Genomic DNA, 27808 nt, shown 5'->3' with positions numbered 1-27808 from the left:
TATGTTTTTATTTATGTTGCACTTTTCCATTGTCACTCAGAGTGCCCCGTACCAAACTCGATCGAAAGCTTTCTTGAAATCAATAAAGCACAGTGGCCTATCGGAAACAAAAACAACTTAATACGTCATCGCAAATCTTTCTGGAAGCCGATTGGCCGAAATAGCTGTACAAGCACTGGTTCAATACAGGCTAGGTAACAGTAGCCTGTCAAATAAGGAATGCTTCTCATACACCCGTAACCCTTTTTTTTCCGTTCCAGACTAAACAGTATACGTATATGAAATTAAATACCGCGAACATCTTACCTTCCCAAGCGGTCTTAGAACGTATCACCAGCGAAAGTCTGACCTTCACTTGAGGTCTTAGAAAGTATCACCAGCGAAAGTCTGACCTTCACTTGAGGTCTTAAACGTATTACCAGCGAAAGCTAAGAAAACGTTGTATATTTGTTTATTAAGTTTTATTTAAAAAAAAAAAAAAAATTTTAAAGTTGCATTTATGTTACAAGAAATATTATGATTGACTCTTTTATCTACTACTTTCATACTTTCGATGCTATTTCAAACGTTATTGCCACGCATTCTTCTAATGTCGTTTTGACGACAATGTTTAAATACGAAATATACGATTTGGAATGGATGCTTGCACTTACGTGTTTTTAGTCTAATCTGTTAAACGATGTTAGCCTTTTACAAACGGCAGGTCATTCGATGCAGTCTTTACTGAAACTGAACGGTATTTCCAAACCAAAAATGTATGTTAAGAACTTAAATGGCAATTGGTATCATAAAGATACTGAGAAAATATTGTTCTAGTTTATGACAAATGATTTGGTTTTCAAAGATGATGACAATAAAATCTCTGATCGCGGGCCCCCCTCAGGCGCGGGGCCTGGGGCGGTTGCTCCACTTGCCACCCCTTAAGGCGCTACTGCCGAACGGTAATACATCTTAACTAAGTATAGCTTTTTTATAATATAGACAAAATCAAGTTGATATGAGATAAAATAAATGTACTGACCTTAATAATAATATTTTTAACAAAATGTAACTCACTACAATAATACGTCCTTTCAGTCTCATGTTCTGGAGTTGTCTGTCCTAAGACCGCAAACGACTATGCCACCTATCTTATACATCATTCACTGACATCTTCCTAGCTTCACGATAGAATCAAGGGCATTGTAGGCTGTGCCAGGTTGTAGCGTTGTGTCACGGGGTAATGCTTACCGGCTACTGAAACCTTTCCCCTGACTTGAGTTTTTCAAGTTTTCCTGCCAAGGTAGATGGCAGTCAGCCAAAGATAACGAGCCCCGTCCAGTCCTAAGCGTACTGGTCTAGGCACCCAATGATTTGAATAGAACAAAAGAAACTGACAAGAAATAAACACGAATCTTGTATTTTTGCTACTTGGACTTTATTCTGCTTTGATCTCGGTTACAAATATCTAGTTGGGCAAGACACCATGTTTGTATTGGACATTCAACGGCTTTCACAGATGTAGGCCAATTCGTAGTTACAATTGGAGACATAATGACTTCTAGTCTCACTTATAAATAGAACACATCTGAGTTTGTTGAATACTGAATAATTCTGCCAGTTCTTAGGGTAATCTAAAACAAACAAAAACAAGGTTACAAAGACAGTTGGTGTGGAAACACAAACTCAAAATCGGCCCCCGAAGTGGTCCACCCAGGCAGGTAAAAAGGCAGGTTTCAATATTTTCAGAAAGAACGTCAGAATGAAATTCTATCAAAGACAAATGAAAGAGAAGAATGTAGAAAGAAGGTTGACAGATCGTGTGTGGTGCCCCAGCGGTCCAACAGACCAAGGATAGGTGAAAGTGAATGTAAAGTTAAATGCAAACATGGCCTAACTGATGTCTTATAATGAATATCTAATTGATCTAATTGTTTTGTAAAGGGTCAATCTTTTAAGACAAAATCATTTCTTTAAAAAAAATGCCTTTAGTTAAGTGTAACAGTGTAGTAGTTTAGTACAGCAGTTCACGCAGTCATATGAAAACCTACTTATTAATCTTTGTTGTTGTTCAACTTATATACATATAGATAAGTAAATAGATTTTTTTCTCTTACAAAAAGTAAACATTATTTTTGGGTAAATGTAGTTATTAGTAGGACAGAACTTACAAAACGTAGCAATACAAATGTAAATTCTTTTTTTTTAGCAAAAATATAAAACCATTTGCATAAATGTGTAAGAAATATGGTGTGTGGTTTACACTCCTACTAAAGAGCCTCCCGTGCTTGTTACTATTAATAGTGAATAGTTGTAAAAGTGGTGTGCTTTTATGAAAAAACTGCTTGCATAAGTGATTTTAAAAATTAGATTTTTCGCTTTTAGAAAAGAAAAAAGTAGCCGTTACATCAGAACTTTGAATGGTCTAAAATGTTATGATGTCGGATTTTCACTATCTTTTCTAGTTTACGAGATCTAAACGGGACGGATGGACAGACGGACAGACATTTCACACATAACTAATAGCGTCTTTTCCGCCTTGCCACTTATATATTAAGTAATATTTGCATAATTAATCAACAGCGTCATTAAATGAAAATTTTAATTTTTGTGGTTATCCCCATTTTATGTTCCTCGTGCATCGATAAAATGTAGTAGCACTGAACAGTTCTTTCATGTTGATACACATATTGATACACATATTGATACACATATTGATACACATATTGATACACATATTGATACACATATTGATACACAGATTGATACACATATTGATACACATATTGATACACATATTGATACACAGATTGATACACATATTGATACACATATTGATACACATATTGATACACATATTGATACACAGATTGATACACAGATTGATACACAGATTGATACACAGATTGATACACAGATTGATACACATATTGATACACATATTGATACACATATTGATACACATATTGATACACATATTGATACACAGATTGATACACATATTGATACACATATTGATACACATATTGATACACATATTGATACACATATTGATACACATATTGATACACATATTGATACACAGATTGATACACAGATTGATACACATATTGATACACATATTGATACACATATTGATACACAGATTGATACACAGATTGATACACAGATTGATACACATATTGATACACATATTGATACACATATTAATACACAGATTGATACACAGATTGATACACATATTGATACACAGATTGATACACATATTGATACACATATTGATACACATATTGATACACATATTGATACACATATTGATACACATATTGATACACATATTGATACACATATTGATACACATATTGATACACATATTGATACACATATTGATACACATATTTATACACATATTGATACACATATTGATACACATATTGATACACATATTGATACACAGATTGATACACATATTGATACACATATTGATACACATATTGATACACAGATTGATACACAGATTGATACACATATTGATACACATATTGATACACATATTGATACACATATTGATACACAGATATTGATATAGAGATTGATACACAGATTGATACACAGATTGATACACAGATTGATACATAGTTTGATACACAGATTGATACACAGATTGATACATAGTTTGAGACACAGATTGATACACAGATTGATACACAGATTGATACACAGTTTGATATAGAGAATGATACAGATATTGATATAGAGATTGATACACAGATTGGTATAGAAATCGATACAACGATTGATTATGATTTTGATACAGAGATTGATGCACAGATCGATGCTCAGATTTATAAAAAGATTGGAACACAGATTTTTACAAAGATCGATACAAAGATTGATACAGAGATTGATACAGAGATTGATACAGAGATTGATACGGATTTTATACAAAGATTGAAGCACAGAATGATACATAGATTTATACACAGATTTATAAAAATCTTGTTACACATATTGTTACAAAGATCGATACAGAAATTGATACAAAGATTGATACACAGATTGATACATAGATTAATTAAAAGCAAAATCAAGTAAAACAAAAGAGCAATAACATTTCATTTCATTTTCTACACATTTTGACCCAAAGTTTTCTCTGGCAACCGATCTATTTTACAGCGCTCTTGAAAATGTCCATTTCGTTGTGACAATTTACATTTGGACGTCACATATCATTAAAGTTTGATCATTAGAAATATTTTACCGGTAAAGTAGGATAAGAAGTTGACAACAGTTGCATTTGTATCAGTCCATTTGTAAACACCGTTAGGATAATCATCCATTCCAACCCAAAAAACTTTGCGAACTGAGGCAATGAGTTCCATATCGTCTTTAGTCCGAGTTATCACTAAGATAGCATCTTTATCTGGAAGAAACAAACAGTGAAAGGAAATATAGGTCACATTCTTATACTTTGGTAGTGCAACGATCTTTTGTTTTAGAGTGTTTAGATGTGAAGATGTTTTGTTGTCAAGATGTCTTGATTTGAAGATGAGATTATGCTGAACGGACATTGCGTTTCTGATATTATAATTTAGTGTAGATTTCTAGTTTGAACAATTACTGAATACTCAAATAAGATAATTATGCCGGAGATTCAAATACAAACTAATAATTCAAACAATGAAGGTCCTTCAACGATAAATACAAAGCTTTAATTCTGGAACTAGGAATCACTTGAATAAAATACGCACACTACAATCAAATTAAGCAAGTTAACTATCTTCGTTGAAGCTCATAACTACAACTTGACCTAACGATGGTTCTAAACTAAACTAGACTTTGTCTACAACTGATTTTTCCCGTCCATTGTAAAACTTGTTCCTTTACTGCTTTCTGCACCAGCCGCCACCTGTCACCTTTTGAAACGTGTGCAATGCAGTTACACACTTAGTCGAAATTAAACAAATTCCACTCTTTAAAGAACAAGACTAAATTATTAACATTGCTGGCCAATAGAGATAGTGTTCCGAGAAATGTATTTATTAAGAAACTAATTTTAAAACATTTCAAACATTGCCTAAAGCAGTTTTATTCATACTTATACAATTCATAGGCAAAGTAGGGAATCGAGAATTCATATCGTACTTTGCATGGTGTTTTTAGGCATTCTATTGGATGCTGGGTTTCGCACTTTAATGGTAACATACATATATATACATACATACATAAATACATACATACATACATACATATATACATATATATTATAGGCGTAGCCAGGGGGGCCCGCTATATATAAAAAAAAATGTTTGTAAAATGTTTTACATGTTTCGGATGTTCCTTCAGAGTTAAAGATAGTTTTCTTCCTAGTCCAAACCTCCCGCAGGACGACGGGGGATGGGAGTGGTCAGGGTTTGAACCCAAGACCGTCGATAAATCCGAACGACAATCCCGCGCGCAAACCGCACGACCAGGCACCCATTCGTGTATTTATATGTGTGTTTGTATCTGTGTGTGTGTGTGTTTTGTGTGTCCATAATTAATCTTGATTACATTCTGACCCTTGATTCTTTCGTAAAACGTTTATTGTACCACAGAATAGGTTCTGCCTGGAGCAAGAGGAAAAAATATAAACACCCTTTCCTTGCCAGCAAAGGGGTCTGGGGGGAGCGCTGAGAGCTCCCCCAGAGGGGTTCGGCGCGGAGTGTTATGACATGATTAGGAATTAGTTATTTGTTTCGGGAATAATGGGAAAGTTTTACTTAGCGACAAGTGACGTGACAGATCTTTAAAAAATAAGAACGATCTAAGCGACGCTAAAAGGAAGACGCTTCTTGTAGAGTAGTAGACTTGAGTACGACATAATTGACATCGGACGATTCCCTTCTTGAGTATTAAATATCTTTATAGAACAACATATCAGCGTCGACTACATATTTGATTGTTTCGGCCTTTCGCCGGTGTTACTGAATTAGTTTAGTTCAGCGTTACTTCCAGTCAGATCTACACTAGACATATTGTCAAGAATCAACACCGTGCGGAAGCTTAACAGAGCCCCTCGCTAGGAACTATTTCCGGTATTAAAAAAATGCATATTCTGAGGTATCTACAGTGCATTATAATGGTATAAAAATATTTGAGTTTAAAAACCTAATCTGCTATTCTTACGTTATTTGGACTTAGATCCTCACGCGCCGTTCGGCGCATTGGGCAGCAAGCTGTCTCCACAAAAATCTGTCACTGGCAATGTCGGAAGCCTCTTCCCACCTGGTGTCCACTGCTCTGAGGTCCTCCATGAAAGTGACGCGCCAAGTTATACTAGGATTTCCCTGTTTCCGATTTCCTCGTAATGGCCTCCATATCATTCACTTTGACAGAGAACATGTCCCGCAAATCTCATGCGACACTCTGTCACAACCTATATAAGTGGTCGACTGCCTGTTCGGCGTAGGATTTCCTAGCTTGAGACCCGATCTCTATAACTGACTCCTAAAATCCGTCTTAGCCATCTTTGTTGAGCCATATTTAGTCTTTATTTTTTCCATTTCGGCGGATGACTTCCATGCTATTCACTGCACATTATTAATGGAGCCCAGAGACTGGTAGAAATGTGTAATCTCTGTTGGCTACGCTCTTTTAATTTGGTGACTGTAGTTTGCTTTAGATTTTATATCGAAAAGGAAGATTTATCGTCAAAACCATCTGTTGGGGGTTTTAAGCCCCTTAACTACGCTCATAGCATGTGCAACTAGAATAATATTGAAGAGGGTTTTTTTAACTTTAAAACTATCTGTAGAGGGATTTTAAACTCAAAACTATCTAGAAGGGTTTTGAAATTAAGCCCTCTGGCTGAGAGGGGTTTAAACTCACCCCCCCCCCCCTTTGACTACGGTTATAGAGTTTTGAGTGTGTAATTTACTTTTTTTTTAAATTGAAGAGGTAGTTTTTAGCTTCAAGCCCGCTGAAAGGGAGTTTTAAACAACAAACCATCTCTTGGCTACACTCATAGAATCTGGTGACAGATGTATGCTTTAGTCTTATATTGAAGAGGGGTTTTTTATCGTAAAAAAAAATTTTGAGGGGTTTTTAAAAAACTATCTGTAGGGGGATTTTTTTTTAACTCAAAACCATCTGGAGGTGTTTTATACTTAAAGCCCTATGTAGAAGGGGTTTATTCTCACCCCCCCCCCCATTGGCTACGCTCAAAGAATTTTGAGTGTGTAATTTGCTTATTTTTTTTATATATTGAAGAGTTAGTTTTTAGCTTTAAACCCGCTGGAGGGGGTTTTAAACACAAAACATAAAAATTTTGAGTGTGTAATTTGCTTTTTTTAGATTGAAGAGGTAGTTTTTAGCTTCAAGCCCCGCTGAAAGGGGTTTTAAACGACAAAACCCTCTTGACTACACAAATAGAATCTGGTGACTGATGTATGCTTTAGTCCAGGGGTGGGCAAATTAGGGCCCGCGGGCCACATGCGGCCCGCCGGAGTGTTTTATGTGGCCCGCGGAAACCTACAGAAATAAGGTGTGCCCACAGTATAGACATATAATTCTAAATATCTATATAGACCCAGGCACCTGGCAGAGCATCATGGCGTCGCGCTGTGAAAACTGGCGCACAGCTTGCTGAGGAAAAAAGAACAACGCTGGCAGAAGAAAAACGCCAGAAAAGAAAAGCAAGGCAAACTACACTAGCTCCAGCTGGAATAACCTGCCCAGCGTGCGGCCTAACATTCCGGGCTCACATAGGTCTCACCAGCCACATTAGGAGGCATAAAACCCCAGTGTAAAGCCCTCAGCCCCCTGGATGACAAAGTGGTCATCATCGAACCACGATGGACGAACCATATATATATATATATATATATATATATAATTCTAAATATCTATATAAATTATTGAAACTGTATCATTATAAAAAGTTTCAAGCTAATTGACTATACTTCAATACACTCAGTCTAAGACACAACCTCAACATCAGTATCGATTGCTGGGTACGCTTGGAACAAGATGGCAAGTGTAACAACTGATGAAGTTCGATCTTTGACTCGGAAAAACTGTTTGTTTGTTTGTTTGATTTTTTTTAAAGAATATCCCAACCATAAAGTCTAAACAGGAAAGTTTGCACAAAGCTGCATACAAAATCATTATTGCTCCATACAACTATGACACGACAGTCAATAGAGCAAGGTACTATAACCAAGGCAGTTGTGACAAGTACTTGAAGATTTAGAAACAAAATATTCCGATGTATCCTCTGGCTGGGCAATGTAATGAGAAGAATATAAAATCTCAAGGGAAGAAATGTTTATGTTCCTTGAAGGACATTTGCAGAGGCGCGGTGGCTGAGCGATAGAGTGCTTGGCTTCCAAACCGGTGTCGAGGGTTCGAATCCTGGTGAAGACTGAGATTTTCAATTTCGGGTACCTGCCATTAGTTGGAGAAAGCAAAGGCGGTTGGTCGTTGTGCTGGCCACATGACACCCTCGTTAACAATAGGCCACAGAATCAGATGACCCTTACATCATCTGCTAATGGATCACAAGGTCTGAAAGGGGAATTTTACTTTTTTTTTTACTGAAGGACATTAACTGTGACCTTGTTACTAATATTTCTAATTAAGAAATGGAAGACTGTTTGCATAGGCAATTTGTAGACATATTTATTTTTTTCAAACCATGCTTTCCAATTTCTCTAGACAAGCAAGTGAAAACAGATTTTGTCATTTTCCTTTGCTGAAAGGTGAAACTATTAATAGTGAAATGGTCAAAAGTACAAACTTATTTTAGATTCCTTAATTATGGAATTTATATACGCAAATTTTAAGACCCCAGACCAGTTTTCAATACTATCGGCTAACCATGAAAGCTAATTCAGCTCCACAGAACATAGCTCCATGCAAATTACGTCCTGAAAGAAAAGTTCCAGTCAGTTCTTCCACGGGAGTTTAGTGGGGGCTAAAAGCTGCATTTCACACTTAAACAAACACACTTGGCTGCTAAACTTTCAAAATGTTTGGGTCAACATACATTTGTGAACAAACATTTTTTTTGAGTGGAAACTAAACAAGTGTAATCAAAGTTGACTGACTGTAATTTGACAGCAGTCACAAGATAGGAACTAGTCAACTAGTTCCACAGTTTCGAAACATTACGAACAAGTGTAAACAGTTAAATACTTGACATTAAGTACTACTGCGGATTTGGGGTTAAAGGATGGCATGTAAAAAGACAATAGCAACATTTTTTAAAAAATTGTAAAATTGGTTTCAGAAACTGCTAACTCTTGTTGTAATTCCTCAATTAGGAGTGTGAAGAAAGAATATATAATACAGTATAAATATGAATTTTAAAAAATATTATAAACTTTTATATAACGTACATACAAGTAAATATATATCTGCGGCCCTCACATCCCCACAATTTTTTTAATGTGGCCCACGATACAAAAAGGTTGCCCACCCCTGCTTTAGTCTATATTGAAGATGGGATTTTACATTTTTTAAAAATTCAGAGGGGGGTTCTAAAATCAAAATCCTCCTTGGCTATGCTCTTGTAACTCGGGGATTTTCGTTTGTATTCCGTTTTTGTTAATATAAGACAAGGCTTTAATGGCAAACTACCCCTGGAAGGGCATTTTAAACTTAACCCCCCCCCCCCTTGACTGCGATGGGGCAAGTGATGATTTAATATTAAAATCTCAACAAAAATAAACAAAATTCAAGCCAAAAAATCAGTCACAAAATCCCCCCCCGGCTATATATATATATATATATATATATATATATATATATATATATATATATATATATATATATATATATATATATATATATATACATATATATTTATATATGAATGTATGTATGTATGTATGTAAGTATGTGTGTATGTATGTATGTATGTATGTATGTATGTGTGTGTGTGTGTTTGTGTGTGTACTTGTATGTTTGTTAGCAGGCACCTGCACAGGTTTTCTTGGCGACATAATATGGAAGAAATGCGTCACTGCCGGTATTAGTATACCATATACATTTCATTGTAGTGTTATATTTCTTCACTACAAACTGGTCTTTCTTGTTGCATTGTTGTTCGAAGAGGCTCTGGTTCTTCGCGCTGTTCAGCTGCCGAGTGAGGCGTGTAGACGGGTCTGGCTTGACCGGCACTGGAAACAGAAGTATAGAAAAATAGATATGTGAATGTCATATTTATAAAAAAAAAAATAATAATGATATGCCAGTCTATACATCTCTTGCTCATCCAATGTGATTCACATCCAAAGAAAAGTCATTGAACATTTCTAAGAACTGTCCTTTTTTGCTCCTCATTTTAGAATAAAAGAAATATTTGTACATGTAATTAATTCATATAATGAGAGAATCTTCTTATAATTTGCTTAATAACAGTGTTTTTTTTTTATTAAATATTTTATGTGCCAAGCTAAATACAATGTGATAGAAGTGTTTATTAGTTCTAGTGCAACACTCTATTGATCTAAACTGCCTACAAGTTGTGACGTTGCGGGTTAGTGTTCTGAAACGAATGGTCTCGGTTGAGTACGATTCGTTTTAAGTTTAATATATTCAAACTCAATCGACTGAAACGAATGCTCCTACGATGGATAATATTTACATCAAACAAGGTTACCAAGAGAGTTTATTTGGAAACACAAACTCAAAATCGGCCGCCGAAGTGGTCCTTTCAGTCAGGTCAAAGGGCAGCTTTCAATATTTTCAGCAAGATTCTAAGAAGCGATGAACTACAAACTATCCACAACTTCCACTGTATCTCCAACATTACAAAAAGACTCGTGTACGTATGGAAAACTTTGGCGAGATTTCTACATTGCTAGGCTGGCTAATGACAGGATACCGAAAAATACTTTTTACTATTAATAGAGGATAGTTTTTAAAAAGGTGCATTGTAACAAAAAATGCTTGCATATTTAAATTTAAACATTAAACAATTCGCTTTCAGAAAAGAAAAATAAATTTAGAAAGGTCTAAAATATTATGATTTGGGATGTTCTCATCTAGTTTCTGCGATCTAAACGGGACGGACGGACAGACAGATCACATAAAACTAATAGCGGTAATTTCCCTATTGGTGTCGCTAAAAATAACGCTTGTATAAATCATTAAAATAGTTGGAAAAAAAAAGTTAGATACACCTTTCAAACCTTCCGATCTATGGGACAGATGATGTAAAGGTCATCCGTTTCTATGGCCGACGGTTAACGAGTGTATCGTGTGGTCAGCACAACCACCTACTGTTCTTACTTTCCTCAACTAGTGTCAGGAACTCATTCGAAGCGCCCTTAAAATCGCGAACTCAAAATCCCAGTCTTCACTTAGAATCGAACCCGAGAACACTCGTGTTAGAAGACAAGCGTTTTACCCCTCACCATCAGTCCCATTCAACAGCTTGTTAGTGAGCATATTTACTTCTAGAGAAATAAAGGGTTTCTATATTTATAGAAAAGAATGTTACCTTATGTTTATATTACATTTCTTAGAGAAGTAAGGAGCAGGTGTTTCTGGTCACATATTGTGAAGTGGCTAAACGAACACATCGCCATCAAAACAACTCACCAGATCCTAAGCCCCCCAAAAAAACAGCACCTCATCACTATTGTAACTCTTCAGAAAATGAGCAACTCAACTCATAAATATATTACAAACCCCCAGCTCAAAGCTACATTAAAAAAATTGTCACCACATCACCAACCAAATTCTAAACATATCCTCAAACCCACTAAATAATCATATCGTCAATCCCAATATCACTAAATATCAGCAACCTAAATCCTAAGCACACCCCCTTACCCAACTCCTAATCATACCAGCAATCAAATCTCTAAAAACATCACCAACTCACTTCCTACGCTATCCCCAGCTGAAGGTACACACTGCTTCGTGTATCCTCTTTTTTATTGACTAAGCTGGTTGTTAAAAGTAGTTAAGTTTCAAACTTACCCAGCGCGGTTACCAAGGTGACCATCAACAACAGTTTGGCGTAGTTCATGATTTCAAGACTTTGAATAGCCACTAAAACTCTGCTCTGTGTCTAGTATGCAAAGGTATGTCATCAATCATTTAGTATAGATTTATGTCTTTTTTGTCCTTTTTATAATAAAAATAAATATATACCCTGTGGTTTATAGGGCAGATGAAGGGCATCTGTGTGGCCTATGGTTAACAAGGGTGTCATGTGGCCAGCACAACAACCAACCGCATTTACTTTTCCCCAACTAATGTCAGGTACCCATTAGAGCTGGGTGGACTCAGAGGCGCCCGAAGATCCCAAGATTAAAAATCCTAGTATTAACCTGGATTCGAACCCCGGACTCCGGTACGGAAGCCATTCGTTTTACTGCTCAGCCACCGCGCCTCGTTTCGTCCTTTTTTTTTTTTAGTTTTAAAATGATATTGTTCATCTTATCCTTTCTTAAAAATAATCTTCGAGCTTTTGTAATCCTCTTTTAAAACTGTATTCTAGATATTATCACACTCTTTATTGTATCACTCGTTTATCCTAGGATGGCCAGCATAAAATAATGGTCCATCAATACACACATTTTAGTCTGTGCATTATTGTTAGATAAATAATTGAAGCTTTGCTCTTCTTGAGAAAAATTTTAAGGGAAATAATAATCCATCTCAATAAACCGTAGTATGCACCTCCCACCAAATAAATAAATAAAAAAAACAATACAAGACACTTATATACTTTGAATAGGCCCTTATATTCACGATTTTTGGAATTAGAAATTTTTGATTAAAAATACATACCTACTTTTACATTTAGAGTCTAGAGCTAGTCGTTCTAAAATTGTGCTACGAATTATCATTAACTACAATGTTAATATTTCAAACTGTAGTAACTGTAGTCATTTTCTCGAAACACACACACACGCACACACACACACACACACTTGCTTTCATACACTTGTTCCATATTGTTTGTACAAATACATTTCATAGTCACACTGATCAAGTCAAATCACTGACATTCACTCTGACAATTAGGTGGATTTGTAATTACAGATGTAATAGAAATCTAAATCTAGAAGAGGATAACGTATAGATCTAGATCCAGATATGTGTTGAAATAAACAGGACAAAACAACAACTGGAACGAAAGAAAGTTACGCACCAAAAAGTGTTAATAAGTGCTAAACAGGAAAGGAAGTATACTTTTGTACTTCAGAATTTACATTGCGGCTTTAAAAAACACACTGCATCGAAATTGCAAATTAAAAAAAAAAGGTTTTGATGGTAAAAATGTTGTTGTTCTAGGAAACTAGGCGCAAGTCGTAAGAATGCAGATGTCAAAATCATTGACAGCAACAAATAGCAGAAGTCAAGATTATTGATAGCAACTAAATGCTGATGCCAAGATCATTAACAGTAACATAGAACAAATGACAAGCCCATTGTCAGCACAAAGTACAGATGTCAAGATAGTTGACAGCACAAAGTACAGGTGTCAAGATAGTTGACAGCACAAAGTACGGGTGTCAAGATAGATGACAGCACAAAGTACGGGTGTCAAGATAGTTGACAGAACAAAGTACGGGTGTCAAGATAGTTGACAGCACAAAGTACAGATGTCAAGATAGTTAACAGCGACGAAGTACGGGTGTCAAGATAGTTGACAGCACAAAGTACAAGTGTCAAGATATTTGACAGCACAAAGTACAAGTGTCAAGATAGTTGACAGCACAAAGTACGGGTGTCAAGATAGTTAACAGCACAAAGTACGGGTGTCAAGATAGTTGACAGAACAAAGTACAGATGTCAAGATAGTTGACAGCACAAAGTACGGGTGTCAAGATAGTTGACAGCACAAAGTACAGATGTCAAGATAGTTGACAGCACAAAGTACAGATGTCAAGATAGTTGACAGCACAAAGTACGGGTGTCAAGATAGTTGACAGCACAAAGTACGGGTGTCAAGATAGTTGACAGCACAAAGTAGGGGTGTCAAGATAGTTGACAGCACAAAGTACGTGTGTCAAGATAGTTGACAGCACAAAGTACGGGTGTCAAGATAGTTGACAGCACAAAGTACGGGTGTCAAGATAGTTGATTTGATTTGATTTTGATTTGAGGCACATCGGCACAATTTAGGCCATGTCGTGCCTGCAGTCCCTCAAGGACCACTCTCTCTCTAAACAACAAGGGCCAGATTCTATACAGTCATATAATTAAAATCAGGGTCTATTCACAGTTAAAATAGTAAAGGTAGTAAAAATTTAAATATTTGGTAAAAATCTAATGTAAATAGTGCATGTTCACAAATTCAGAAATCAGATCTTCGTAGATAGCCCCACTTCCCGAATAAAGCCCAGTACCTTCCCAGGGTCGACATTATTAAATAGTGTTTTTAGATTAGTGGGTCTAAAATATTTCGCCCTGACATCCTGGTATCTGGGGCAATCAACGAGGATATGTTCCACGGTGAGGCGAGAGTCACAGTACTCGCAAAGTGGGGGCTCCTCTCTCTTCAGTACAAAAGAGTGCGTGATGTAGGTGTGGCCAATCCTAAGTCTGGACATGGTTGTGCTACCACGCCTTGTCAGACCCTTAGATGTGGGCCGCCACCTGACATCCGCCACAATCTGCCTGAGTTTACTGTGAGTCTCAGCCTCCCATCGGTTCTGCCACTCTCGATAGGTGGCAGAGGCAATACTTTGTCTCAGGTCCGAGTAGGGAATTTGGGTTCCTGACACCGCATGATTTAGGGCTCTCTTTGCTTCTCTGTCTGCGGCTTCGTTTCCCTCAATGCCAACATGGGAGGGGACCCAGATGAAGGTGACATCCCTACGGTCGGCTGTTATTGGGTCCAACAGCTTCAGGCTCTTATGTACCAATGGGATGTCAGTCTTCATCCGCCCCAAAGCTTGCAATGCAGATTTGGAGTCGGAGCAGATTATAAATTTACTCCTTTCTGATGCTTTTACGGCCATAAGTGCAAGCAACATTGCGTGCAATTCGGCCGTAAAGATGGAGCAGCCATCGGGGAGTCTACGGGAGATTGTTTTGTTCCGAAAGGAGCAGGCACACGCGACCTTTCCCTCCATTTTGGATCCGTCTGTGTAGATGGTGCCACAATCTCCGTAGCTCTCCTGCAGTTCCCTAAAGTGGACTTGTAGTATGCTTGGGTCTGTATTTTCTTTTTTGAAATTAAGGAGGGATAAATTTAATTTGGGTTTATTCATTAGCCAAGGAGGATTCTGAGGGGTTTCTATTTTAGAGATTTGGTCAATGGGTGGGGTTAAATTTTGGATGGGTTCTCTCATTCGAAGGCCCAACGGCTGTATGACGTTAGGCCTTCGATTGTATAATTCTACCTCTGTGGGGTTAAATATGGAGTCAAAAGCAGGGTTCGTGGGGTTGGATTTTAGCTTGACTATATACTGCATTGCAAGCTTTTTCATTCTTATATCCATGGGGAGTTCTCCAGCCTCCACATGGAGACTTGGGATAGGTGATGTACGAAACGCGCCGAGACAGAGACGCAGGGCAGCATTTTGTATTGGTTCCAGTATTTTTAGGTACGACTTCCTTGCTGCTCCATATATTATGGATCCGTAGTCTAGCTTGGATCGAATTAGACTCCGATAGAGCAGCAGCAAGGTATCTCTGTCAGCTCCCCAGTCCGTATGGCTGAGTACTCTTAGTATGTTTAATGACTTTTGGCATTTCTTCTTAAGTTCCTTAATGTGGGGGAGAAAATTAAATTTGGAATCTAAGATGAGGCCTAAAAATTTTGTAGTTTTCACGACAGGGATCTTCTTTTTGTGTATAGATAGTTCAGGGTCTGGGTGGAGTCCCCTTAGATTACAAAAATGCATACTAACTGTTTTGGAGTCTGAGAATTTGAAACCATTATAGTTTGCCCAACCCTGAATTTTGTTTAAACATAACTGTAATTTCCTTTCTAAGGTGTTCATGTTTTTCCCATAAGTAAGAATGACAAAGTCATCAACATACAAAGAGCACTCTATGCCAGGGGACAGCGCATTTATGATGCTATTTATTTTAATGTTGAACAGGGTGACTGACAGAATGCTGCCCTGGGGTACACCCTTTCCTGGTCATGAGTGTCAGAAGCGGAGTTGCCCACTCGGACCTGAAATTTTCGATCTTTCAGGAATTCCTCCACAAAACGGGGGAGGTGTCCCTTAAGCCCCATAAGCGCCAGGTCACGTAGAATGCCATGTTTCCAGGTTGTGTCATAGGCCTTTTCTATATCGAAGAATACAGCTACTAGATGTTCTCTTCTGAGTAATGCATTTCTAATATAAGCTTCCAGCCTTACCAGGTGGTCAGTTGTTGTCCGCCCCTGCCGGAAACCGCACTGGTAGTTTGAGATCACTTTATTCCTTTCCAGGTACCAGACCAGCCTACTGTTAATCATTCTTTCCATGGTTTTGCAGATGCAGCTTGTTAGTGCTATTGGTCGATAGTTAGCTGGGTCAGAGCCGTCTCTTCCCGGTTTAGGTATCGGTATAACTGTGGCTTTCCTCCAGCTGTTTGGGAAAGCGCCTGTTTGCCACACACAGTTATAGACCCCTAGTAGGACTGCCAATGAGGGTTCGGGAAGGTGCTTGAGGAACTGGTAATGGATTTCGTCTTCTCCAGGCGCTGTGTCATGTGACTTGTCCAGCGATTCCCTCAGTTCCTCAAGCGAGAACGGTTTGTTGTAGTCTTCATTGTTCTCTGACCTGAAATGAATGGGGTGTCTTTCCTCCCTGGTTTTGACTTTTTGGAACTCTGGCGTGTAGTGTGCAGTGGATGATTTTTCTGCTATTGAGGATGCAAGGCAGTCAGCTATTTCTCTGGGGGACGTGACAGTTCGTCCTTGGTTTTTCAAATGCCCTATTGCATTTGATTCTTTCCCTTTGATTCGCCTTACTGCCTTCCAAACCGCTCTAGCAGAAGTTTTGGCATCCAGACTGCCGACAAAACTTCTCCAGGAATTCCTTTTGGCTGACCGTATGGTTTGTCTAGCCTTTGCTCTAGCTATCCTGAATAGCTTTAGGTTTTCCTGGGAAGGATTCTTTATAAATGCAGCCAGTCGTTTTTTCCTATCACCAATAGCACTTTTGCAAGCTGTATCAAACCATGGTTTGCTAGGCCGTTTTGGATTTGCAGAGGTTAGGGGTACAACTTTCCTGGCTATACTTAGTAGCTTGCTAGCAAAGGTATCAGCTGGGTTCTGTTCATGGAGGATATTTTCTGTGATATCCTCAGAGCATCTTTTTTGGAATTGTTCCCAATCGGCCTTATTCAGTTTCCACCGCTGAGGTCGTCCCAATGAAGGGAGATTGTTAGTAATGATGATTGGGAAGTGATCACTTCCCCGTAGATCATTGCTAACTGATCATTTAAAATCGTCCAGAAGTCCGGGGACGCATACGGTGAGGTCAATGCATGTGAATGATCCAGTTCCTGGGTGCAAGTAGGTCGGTGATGCATCATTAAGTATGCATAAATCATGTTGGAGGAAGATATCCTCCAGCATACGACCTCTTGTGTCGGTATTGTTGGATCCCCACATGGTGTTATGGGCATTGAAATCCCCAAGGATTAAATAAGGCCGGGGGAGTTGTTTCAATAGGTCCTCCATGTCTGTTCGGTTTAATGGAGCGCCTGGTGGTAGATACAGGCTGCAGCAAGTGATAACCTTGTGAAGGGTTATCCTAGCTGCTACGGCCTGTAGTGTGGTCTGTAGTTCTACCCTCTCATGGGGGATGCTATCCTTCACAAGGATACAGACTCCACCTGATGCTCTCTCTGCATCCTCAACATTCTTGGTGTAAGCACGGTAGCTTCGGAAGCTGATGCAATCTTTCAGAAATGTTTCCTGTAAGCAGACAGCTACAGGAGTCTCAGAGTCCATCAGTAGCTGCATTTCCTCGTAATTGGCCTTGAGGCCTTTACAATTCCACTGTACAATTCTGGAATCCATGGCTTATTCTAGATGACCTACTTGGAGCTATTTGGCCTTGGGAGGCCCCCGGAGGGGTTTCCCTTTATTCCAGTGACCTTGGTATTTTTATTCTTGGGTTTGGATGGAGAGGAGGACAACCCCCTTTTGGGGGAAGTCTTTCTCTCTGGAGAGGGGAGATCCCTCTGGTTAGAGCGGAGGTTATTTCCTCCTCTCTCACCTCGGGCATCCTCTCCGCTTTGATTTCTCCCCTTAGGGAGTTGGTCAACCTCTAACTCGGTAGAGGTTGGGGTGTCTGGCTGGGTTCTCTTAGGAGAACCTGTGTCAGACATGATGTCTCCGGGTTCTCCCGGAGTATTGGTTTTGACATGCTGCTCAGTCTCCATGCTCTCATCAGCGAGCACAGAGAACCTGTTCTTTAGCATGACAACAGGGCTTTCTTGTTTCTTCAGAGGTGTGTTCTTTGGCGGTGTTTTCTTCTGAGTTGGGGGAGGAGGAGGGGGTGGTGGGGTCAATGTGTCCGTCTGTGTGGCTATGGATCTTCCTTTCTTAGCAACAGCCTGGGCGTAGGTCTTTGTCAAGCCGAATTGGCCCTTGGGTAGGGCCAGTACAGCCGATTTCGCCTGGCTAAAGGTACATCCGTTTCTTGCCTTGTACTCCTGCACGGCAACCTCCTGTTTCCACACAGGGCAGTCCTTGGAGTAGGCTGAGTGGCCAGCTTGACAGTTTGGGCATTTGAACTGGGCTGTGCAGCCCTTGTCCTCATGACCCTCTCCAGCACATCTGGCACACACAGTGTTCCTCTTACAGACTGCCGCGCCGTGTCCATAACCCTGGCACTTGAAGCACCTCATGGGGTTAGGTATGTAGGGCCTCACTGGAACTCGTAGGTATCCTGCCTTCACATACTCTGGCGGTGTCCTAGTTCCGAATGTGAGGATAATAGTGGCGGTTTTGACCTCCTCACCCTCCCTGCGCCTGGTAATGCGCCGGGCATGGGTGACTCCTTCAATGCCCTCCACTATTTCCTTCTCGGAACATTCCAGTAGGTCCCTAGAGCTGATTACACCTCTGCTGGTGTTCAGACTCTTGTGTGGCATGACTTCCACTTGGAGATCACAGAGTCTTCTGCATCTTAAAAGCCCATCAGAGTGTGTCTTGCTGTCTACTTCTACAAGTAGTTCCATTGTTTTGTGTAGCTTAGACACACTCTTGGGCTCTCCCACTACTGACTTGAGTCCCTTATAGATAATAAAAGGGCTCAACTTGGTCAGGCTTTTTCCCTCCTCTGTGCATCTAACCACCAGAAATGATGGCCAGGTGGCACAGCTTTTTGGGACCTCCTCTTTTTTGCCATAGTCGGTCTTATTTCAGGAGACGAAACTCAGTATCGAAGCTCGATAGAAGAGTTTACAAACTGGTGCACCGACAACTTTCTAGAACTGAATGTAACAAAAACTAAAGAACTTATAATAGATTTTAGAAAGAAAAAACAAACTATACGTGAACTGCAAATAAACACTACATCTATAGAACAAGTAAAGGCATATAAATATCTAGGCATTATCATCAACAACAAGCTTTCATGGGAAGACCACCTTGGAACTCTGACAAAGAAAACAGCCCAGCGACTCTTTTTTCTATACAAACTCAACAGTTTTAAATTAAACAAGAAGATCCTTGAGACATTTTACGGCGCGACAGTACAAAATCTGCTAACATACGGAATAAGTTGTTGGCAAGGCAACGCCTCATCTAAACTGTTGCAACGTCTAGAAAACATCATTAAAAAAGCATCAAAAATTACACTCACAACATTACCACATTTAAAGGAACTTTTTGAACAAACGTGCCTAAGAAAAATCGAAAAAATCTTGGAAGACAACGGCCACCCGCTCCATCAGAACTACGCCAGGTCGTCGCGAAGTGGGCGACTGCTGTCAATCAAAACAAGAACGGAGCGGTACAAAAACTCGTTCGTACCTCACTCGGTCAGACTCTATCACCGCCACTCATTGATCAGGGAACATGAAATGCACCAAGATACCTGTGTGTAGTCGCTGAATGAACTCTTTATGTTGTCTGTTGTATTTATGTGTATTTTTCTGTTGTGTTGTCTTTATATGAGAAACGAGTCCTTGTAATCACAACAAATTTCCGTAAGGATCAATAAAGCAGTCTTAGTCTTAGTCTTAGTCTTAGTCTTTTATCGTCAATTCGTCGTTTCTTGCCCAGACATAGGTCTGGGGCAAGTAGTTTTGTGTGTGTTTTTTTGTCCATATATATTTTGGTTAATTCGGCACCTGTGCTCCCCACCCGCCATCGAGTCCAACAGGGGGACGGGCCATTCGGATGTCCAGAATGAGCCCGCCAGGGCTACACAGGTGCTATACTCAGTCAGCTGCTACATCGGACATGTGTCCGATACAGCAGCTCCCTGATTGACCCTCCAGCCACCGCCCTCCAGCATAGGTCGACGACCTATGCTGGTAGCTCGGCATGACCAGCCGGTTGACCCAGAGCGGGCCATCTGGGTCTCAGGTCTAGGGGAACTTGGAGCCAAAGTATTGTGTTGTTGTGGTTTATCCTCAGATAGCTACCACTCAAACACCAGGATCTCTTTATCCCCCCTTACCCGTCGCAGTCCACGGCAAACGGACTGGTCTAGGACGTAGTGAGAATTTAAAGTTAAGGAGACAGTGTGATGATCAATGAAGGCAGACTTAGGAAAAGAGGAGGCAGACACAATGATAGAAAAGAAGTAGGGCACTTTTGAGCTCCAAAAGTGCTAAGGAAAGAGGAGCGCAGTTTAACGTCATGTCTCGGGACGTGTCAAGATAGTTGACAGCACAAAGTACGGGTGTCAAGATAGTTGACAGCACAAAGTACAGATGTCAAGATAGTTGACAGCACAAAGTACGGGTGTCAAGATAGTTGACAGCACAAAGTACAGATGTCAAGATAGTTGACAGCACAAAGTACAGATGTCAAGATAGTTGACAGCACAAAGTACGGGTGTCAAGATAGTTGACAGCGACAAAGTACCGGTGTCAAGATAGTTGACAGCACAAAGTACGGGTGTCAAGATAGTTGACAGCACAAAGTACGGGTGTCAAGATATTTGACAGCGACAAAGTACAAGTGTCAAGATAGTTGACAGCGACAAAGTACGGGTGTCAAGATAGTTGACAGCACAATGTACGGGTGTCAAGATAGTTGACAGCACAAAGTACGGGTGTTAAGATAGTTGACAGCGACAAAGTACAAGTGTCAAGATAGTTGACAGCGACAAAGTACGGGTGTCAAGATAGTTGACAGCACAAGGTACGGGTGTCAAGATAGTTGACAGCACAAAGTACCGATGTCAAGATAGTTGACAGTGACAAAGTACAAGTGTCAAGATAGTTGACAGCACAAAGTACGGGTGTCAAGATAGTTGACAGCACAAAGTACAAGTGTCAAGATAGTTGACAGCACAAAGTACAGATGTCAAGATAGTTGACAGCACAAAGTACGGGTGTCAAGATAGTTGACAGCGACAAAGTACGGGTGTCAAGATAGTTGACAGCACAAAGTACGGGTGTCAAGATAGTTGACAGCACAAAGTACGGGTGTCAAGATATTTGACAGCGACAAAGTACAAGTGTAAAGATAGTTGACAGCGACAAAGTACGGGTGTCAAGATAGTTGACAGCACAATGTACGGGTGTCAAGATAGTTGACAGCACAAAGTACGGGTGTTAAGATAGTTGACAGCGACAAAGTACAAGTGTCAAGATAGTTGACAGCGACAAAGTACGGGTGTCAAGATAGTTGACAGCACAAGGTACGGGTGTCAAGATAGTTGACAGCACAAAGTACCGATGTCAAGATAGTTGACAGTGACAAAGTACAAGTGTCAAGATAGTTGATAGCACAAAGTACGGGTGTCAAGATAGTTGACAGCACAAAGTACAAGTGTCAAGATAGTTGACAGCACAAAGTACAGATGTCAAGATAGTTGACAGCACAAAGTACGGGTGTCAAGATAGTTGACAGCACAAAGTACAGATGTCAAGATAGTTGACAGCACAAAGTACAGATGTCAAGATAGTTGACAGCACAAAGTACAGATGTCAAGATAGTTGACAGCACAAAGTACAGATGTCAAGATAGTTGACAGCACAAAGTACAGATGTCAAGATAGTCGACAGCACAAAGTACAGATGTCAAGATAGTTGACAGCACAAAGTACAGATGTCAAGATAGTTGACAGCACAAAGTACAGATGTCAAGATAGTTGACAGCACAAAGTACAGATGTCAAGATAGTTGACAGCACAAAGTACGGGTGTCAAGATAGTTGACAGCACAAAGTACGGGTGTCAAGATAGTTGACAGCACAAAGTACAAGTGTCAAGATAGTTGACAGCACAAAGTACAAGTGTCAAGATAGTTGACAGCACAAAGTACGGGTGTCAAGATAGTTGACAGCACAAAGTACGGGTGTCAAGATAGTTGACAGCGACAAAGTACAAGTGTCAAGATAGTTGACAGCGACAAAGTACAATACTACTCAACAGTTCACAAATTAACAGTTTGCTACCAAATGAGGTTCACAATAACCGCTCTAAGCTCCAGGTACACACGCTCCTACATATTACTCTATCGGAAAGTGAGAGATCGTAGAACGCAGTTGTCGTGTTAAACAATGAATCCCCCAATAAGACTAACGGGTAAAAAATCTAAATACTAAATCAAGTAATTTTAAATAAGAGTTTAGATTTAAAGGAAGATCTAGATGATGACATAGGACAAACCAGCTCTTAGAACTAACAATTTAACTCTAATTGGCCTACGTCTGAAGATCTTGAAGAGCTAGAACTGAAACGCTCCAAACACATCAAAATAATAAGTATGATAAAAGGAACGATTTTACAAGAACTTTAAAAAGGAAGGATGTCATTAGAACTTTAAAAGGAAGGATGTCATTAGAACTTTAAAAAGGAAGGATGTCATTAGAACTTTAAAAAGGAAGGATGTCTATTTTGCCTATATCCACGCCCTACTTTTTGCGTTCTTACTGCCTCTTTGCAGCGTTTAACTCTTTGAGTCTATACTGCCTCTTTGCAGCGTTTAACTCTTTGAGTCTATACTGCCTCTTTGCAGCATTTAACTCTTTGAGTCTATACTGCCTCTTTGCGGCGTTTAACTCTTTGAGTCTCTCTTACCTCTTTCCACGTTTAACTCTTTGAGTCTATACTGCCTCTTTGCGGCGTTTAACTCTTTGAGTTTATACTGCCTCTTTGCAGCGTTTAACTCTTTGAGTCTATACTGCCACTTTGCTGCGTTTAACTCTTTGAGTCTATATTCCTCTTTGCGGCGTTTAACTCTTTGTGTCTCTTTTACCTCTTTCCACGTTTAACTCTTTGAGTCTATACTGCCTCGTTGCGGCGTTTAACTCTTTGTGTCTCTTTTACCTCTTTCCACGTTTAACTCTTTGAGTCTATACTGCCTCTTTGCGGCGTTTAACTCTTTGAGTCTATACTGCCTCTTTGCGGCGTTTAACTCTTTGAGTCTATACTGCCTATTTGCAGCGTTTAACTCTTTGAGTCTCTCTTGCCTCTTGCAGCGTTTAACTCTTTGAGTCTATACTGCCTCATTGCAGCGTTTAACTCTTTGAGTCTATACTGCCTCTGCAGCGTTTAACTCTTTGAGTCTATACTGCCTCTTTGCAGCGTTTAACTCTTTGAGTCTATACAGCCTCTTTGCAGCGTTTAACTCTTTGAGTCTATACTTCCTCTTTGCAGCGTTTAACTCTTTGAGTTTATAGTGCCTCTTTGCTGCGTTTAACTCTTTGAGTCTATACTGCCTCTTTGCGGCGTTTAACTCTTTGAGTCTATACTGCCTCTTTGCGGCGTTTAACTCTTTGAGTCTATACTGCCTCTTTGCGGCGTTTAACTCTTTGAGTCTATACTTCCTCTTTGCAGCGTTTAACTCATTGACTCTATACTGCCTCTTTGCGGCGTTTAACTCTTTGAGTCTATACTTCCTCTTTGCAGCGTTTTACTCTTTGAGTTTATAGTGCCTCTTTGCTGCGTTTAACTCTTTGAGTCTATACTGCCTCTTTGCGGCGTTTAATTCTTTGAGTCTATACTTCCTCTTTGCAGCGTTTAACTCATTGAGTCTATACTGCCTCGTTGCGGCGTTTAACTCTTTGAGTCTATACTGCCTCTTTGCAGCGTTTAACTCTTTGAGTCTATACTGCCACTTTGCTGCGTTTAACTCTTTGAGTCTATATTCCTCTTTGCGGCGTTTAACTCTTTTTGTGTCTCTTACCTCTTTCCACGTTTAACTCTTTGAGTCTATACTGCCTCTTTGCGGCGTTTAACTCTTTGAGTCTATACTGCCTCTTTGCGGCGTTTAACTCTTTGAGTCTATACTGCCTATTTGCAGCGTTTAACTCTTTGAGTCTCTCTTGCCTCTTGCAGCGTTTAACTCTTTGAGTCTATACTGCCTCTTTGCAGCGTTTAACTCTTTGAGTCTATACTGCCTCTGCAGCGTTTAACTCTTTGAGTCTATACTGCCTCTTTGCAGCGTTTAACTCTTTGAGTCTATACAGCCTCTTTGCAGCGTTTAACTATTTGAGTCTATACTTCCTCTTTGCAGCGTTTAACTCTTTGAGTTTATAGTGCCTCTTTGCTGCGTTTAACTCTTTGAGTCTATACTGCCTCTTTGCGGCGTTTAACTCTTTGAGTCTATACTTCCTCTTTGCAGCGTTTAACTCATTGACTCTATACTGCCTCTTTGCGGCGTTTAACTCTTTGAGTCTATACTTCCTCTTTGCAGCGTTTAACTCTTTGAGTTTATAGTGCCTCTTTGCTGCGTTTAACTCTTTGAGTCTATACTGCCTCTTTGCCGCGTTTAACTCTTTGAGTCTATACTGCCTCTTTGCGGCGTTTAATTCTTTGAGTCTATACTTCCTCTTTGCAGCGTTTAACTCATTGAGTCTATACTGCCTCGTTGCGGCGTTTAACTCTTTGAGTCTATACTGCCTCTTTGCAGCGTTTAACTCTTTGAGTCTATACTTCCTCTTTGCAGCGTTTAACTCATTGAGTCTCTAGAAGCATTCTTCGTCTTTCTGTATCTCTCTTCTTTTGGTACTTTTTATGTTCTTTAATGGCCCTCTGGTCTTCACTTTGATATGCACCAGTGTCTAGGTCTTATAGTACTATCGAAGAATGAGTGTAGATTGAGCTAACATTTTTGTTTTAAAGTTCTTAGTTGTAAGGACCACATCTCTCTCTCTCTCTCTCTCTCTCTCTCTCTGAATGCTATTCTGCATATCTTCTCAGCCTATAATAACCTATTTCTATTCCATAGATATTATCAAATTACTTACTATTGAACAACAAAAAGATTACCTTCAGAAATATGAACAACTCAGCACCACAGCACTTGCTCAATTAATACTTGATGAACATGTTGGAAATCCTTTATAATTGAATCTGACGGACTCAAAGGAAATAAATCAAAAATCGGAACATTTCTATTGCTCAGTACATAATTAATTTGTAAATTAAATTTGTTAATGATGATGTCAAAAAATGAATTAATCCAGTTGACAATACTGAAATAGTAGTTCAGGATGGAATGAGGAGGTGTATGTACTATCAACAATTAAGCATATAGTATAAGTGGCCTAAGTTAAGTATATGCACTATGATACAGCGCATGAGGTAGGTAAATGTACTATCTTTAAAGTTTAGAACAATGGCTGCTGGTTGCCTGTACAGTAGATGAGGGAAATATTTGGACTGACCAATTATTTCTGTTTTAGTTTATGGTTTTACTTTATTTGTTTGTGATAAAAAATAAAAAAATCCTCGTAAATTATGTTGTCTCTCACTGACTAAGACAATTGTTTTGTTAACTTTACCAATTGTTTGGTTTAGTATCTCTACTGTGCACTAAAACGCTTTAGATTTAACCCCTACCAACCTGACGAATCTTATATTTACTCAGCAGTAATGTGTTGATTAATTTTAATGATTGTTTATGAAAAACTTCACGCTCGTAGTTCTCTGTACAAAGAAAGAAATGGTGTCAGAACTTGATGACGTGCATTGGAAGCGTCCATCTAGCGACAGGTGGCTCATGATCATAGAGACATTCATTTCAATTCAAATTATTTATCCATCGACATTTGTCTGAGTCGAGGTAAAGTTTTTGAGATTTTTTGATTGACAGTGGAAAGAAGAAGAGTTCAGAGCCCGTAAAGAAAGCTTGACTAGTCATGTTTGAATAACGTATAATGGTATCATGAAGTCTATTCAAATCTCTTTTGTGAACTAGTGGCTGGGAGAAGGTTACCGTGCTGCCGTTTGGGGCTCAGAAAACACACACTCAGTGTCGGTATTCAGACTTATTCAAATTGTTATGTAATTAATTAATGAATTCCACTCTGTCACATATCCGGATTTGAGCACAGAAGTTGCTCTAGATATTTGAAAATGATTTGCAAGTTTTTGATTATGAGAATGTAGAATCGAAAATGTTGAACAAAGTTTATTTTGTTTTATTTTTTGCCCCAAATAAAACGTCAGTTGATTGGTTACACGACAAAATAGTGAACGACAAAAAGAGCGTGACAAAGTTGGTTAGTGTAACCTGCGCAACATCTGACGCACGCATAATAAACATAAGGGTGCCCCAAGGGGCAGTGATATCGCCATTGAGTGCTACATTCCACTAAGGATCATGGCGTCACTCTGTGAAATCTGGCCCTGGGCCTCCAGTACAGATCCCACTTGAAGAGATTGCAACTTTCTACAGACCTCCTAGCTGGGTGTACGGTAATTGTTTTGTATGACAGTGTTACCAGTGAGACTTTGAGAAACACTACAATTTGTAATACTTGTTTAAAAAAATTGTTTGCTGTTTTATTTCGTTTTTGAATATCATGAAATGGAGGTGCCGCACTAGACATAAAATACCCTAGGTACACCACTGTAATAGTTTTGTGGATTTTTCATCAGTTTAAAAGCAAGTTTCTTGGTATTTTCGGTTGTAGCACAAAGAAATGTTGATTATTTAGTTGGCAGCAATGTCATCATGGCGTCCTTGACATTGTTTAGTTTGGTTATTTATTTCTCAGGTTTTCTCAATTTACAACGTTTTTTTTAAGCTCATATCGTCACCAAGTTTCTTCATATTGATGGCATATATTGGACATTTTTCCTATAAACTAAATTAATGTCCTACCTTTACATATCCCTTATTTTGTTGAACCATTAGGGCACCACACATGATCTATCAATCATCTTTTTCCATTTCTCTTTGTCTAGTGCTCCGCTCCGGATTCTCTGTCAATGACAGGTCCATCCATTCTTGTATGTTTTCTTGCCATCGCTTTCTCTGTATGCCTCTTCTTCTTTTCCTGGTACTGTTCCCTGAAGGAAGGTCTTTGCAAGCCCTGAGAACAACGTGATATGACCATAAAATTTAAGCTTGCGATTTTCGACAGAGGTTAGAACGTCATATTAACCGTTAAGATCATGTTTCAAATGGCTTCATTTGTGATGAAGTCTTTAATACATCGGATTCTTATATTACATCTCTATTCCATTCCATCCTCTCTAGTTCTGCAGTAAACGCCCATGATTCTACCAATGCGTGGCAGTTGGTCCTGTATTGCCTCTAGTTAGTGGCCCATTTAGTTTAAATACGTTGAAAGTCCTAGAGTGACAATTTTGTACACATTGAAATTATTTTGTGCAACAAACAGAAGCGCTTAGAAAGTTTGATTCTGCAGTGCTAACAAGTTATTAACTACTTTTTTTTAAAACCTTATCCGCACTTCCTTTATGTTGCACACCGGATTCACCAAGAATCT

General features: G+C 39.2%; 1 protein-coding gene across 2 annotated transcripts; it reads right to left on the bottom strand.

Moving 5' to 3' along the window:
- Nucleotides 1–1395: 1395 nt before the first annotated feature.
- On the bottom strand, nucleotides 1396–25418 carry LOC106073706 (asialoglycoprotein receptor 2-like). 2 transcript variants are annotated; one of them, XM_056022065.1, is made up of 5 exons: nucleotides 25316–25418; nucleotides 11953–12043; nucleotides 9942–10142; nucleotides 4241–4402; nucleotides 1396–1613 (listed from the first exon to the last, which is right to left on the bottom strand). In XM_056022065.1, the coding sequence occupies exons 2-5, from the start codon at nucleotides 11999–12001 to the stop codon at nucleotides 1483–1485; spliced, it is 543 nt and encodes a 180-aa protein (XP_055878040.1). In that variant the 5' UTR covers nucleotides 12002–12043; nucleotides 25316–25418; the 3' UTR covers nucleotides 1396–1482. The 2 variants fall into 2 exon arrangements, with proteins under 2 accessions (XP_055878040.1, XP_055878041.1); XM_056022066.1 differs by having other exon boundaries at nucleotides 25338–25413.
- Between the last annotated feature and the right edge of the window lie 2390 nt (nucleotides 25419–27808).

This window comes from Biomphalaria glabrata, chromosome 2 (genome assembly GCF_947242115.1).
Source record: "Biomphalaria glabrata chromosome 2, xgBioGlab47.1, whole genome shotgun sequence".
Lineage (NCBI taxonomy): Eukaryota > Metazoa > Mollusca > Gastropoda > Planorbidae > Biomphalaria > Biomphalaria glabrata.
The sequence above is the reverse complement of the archived record's forward strand: the minus strand, read 5'-3'. Positions and strand labels throughout refer to the sequence as shown.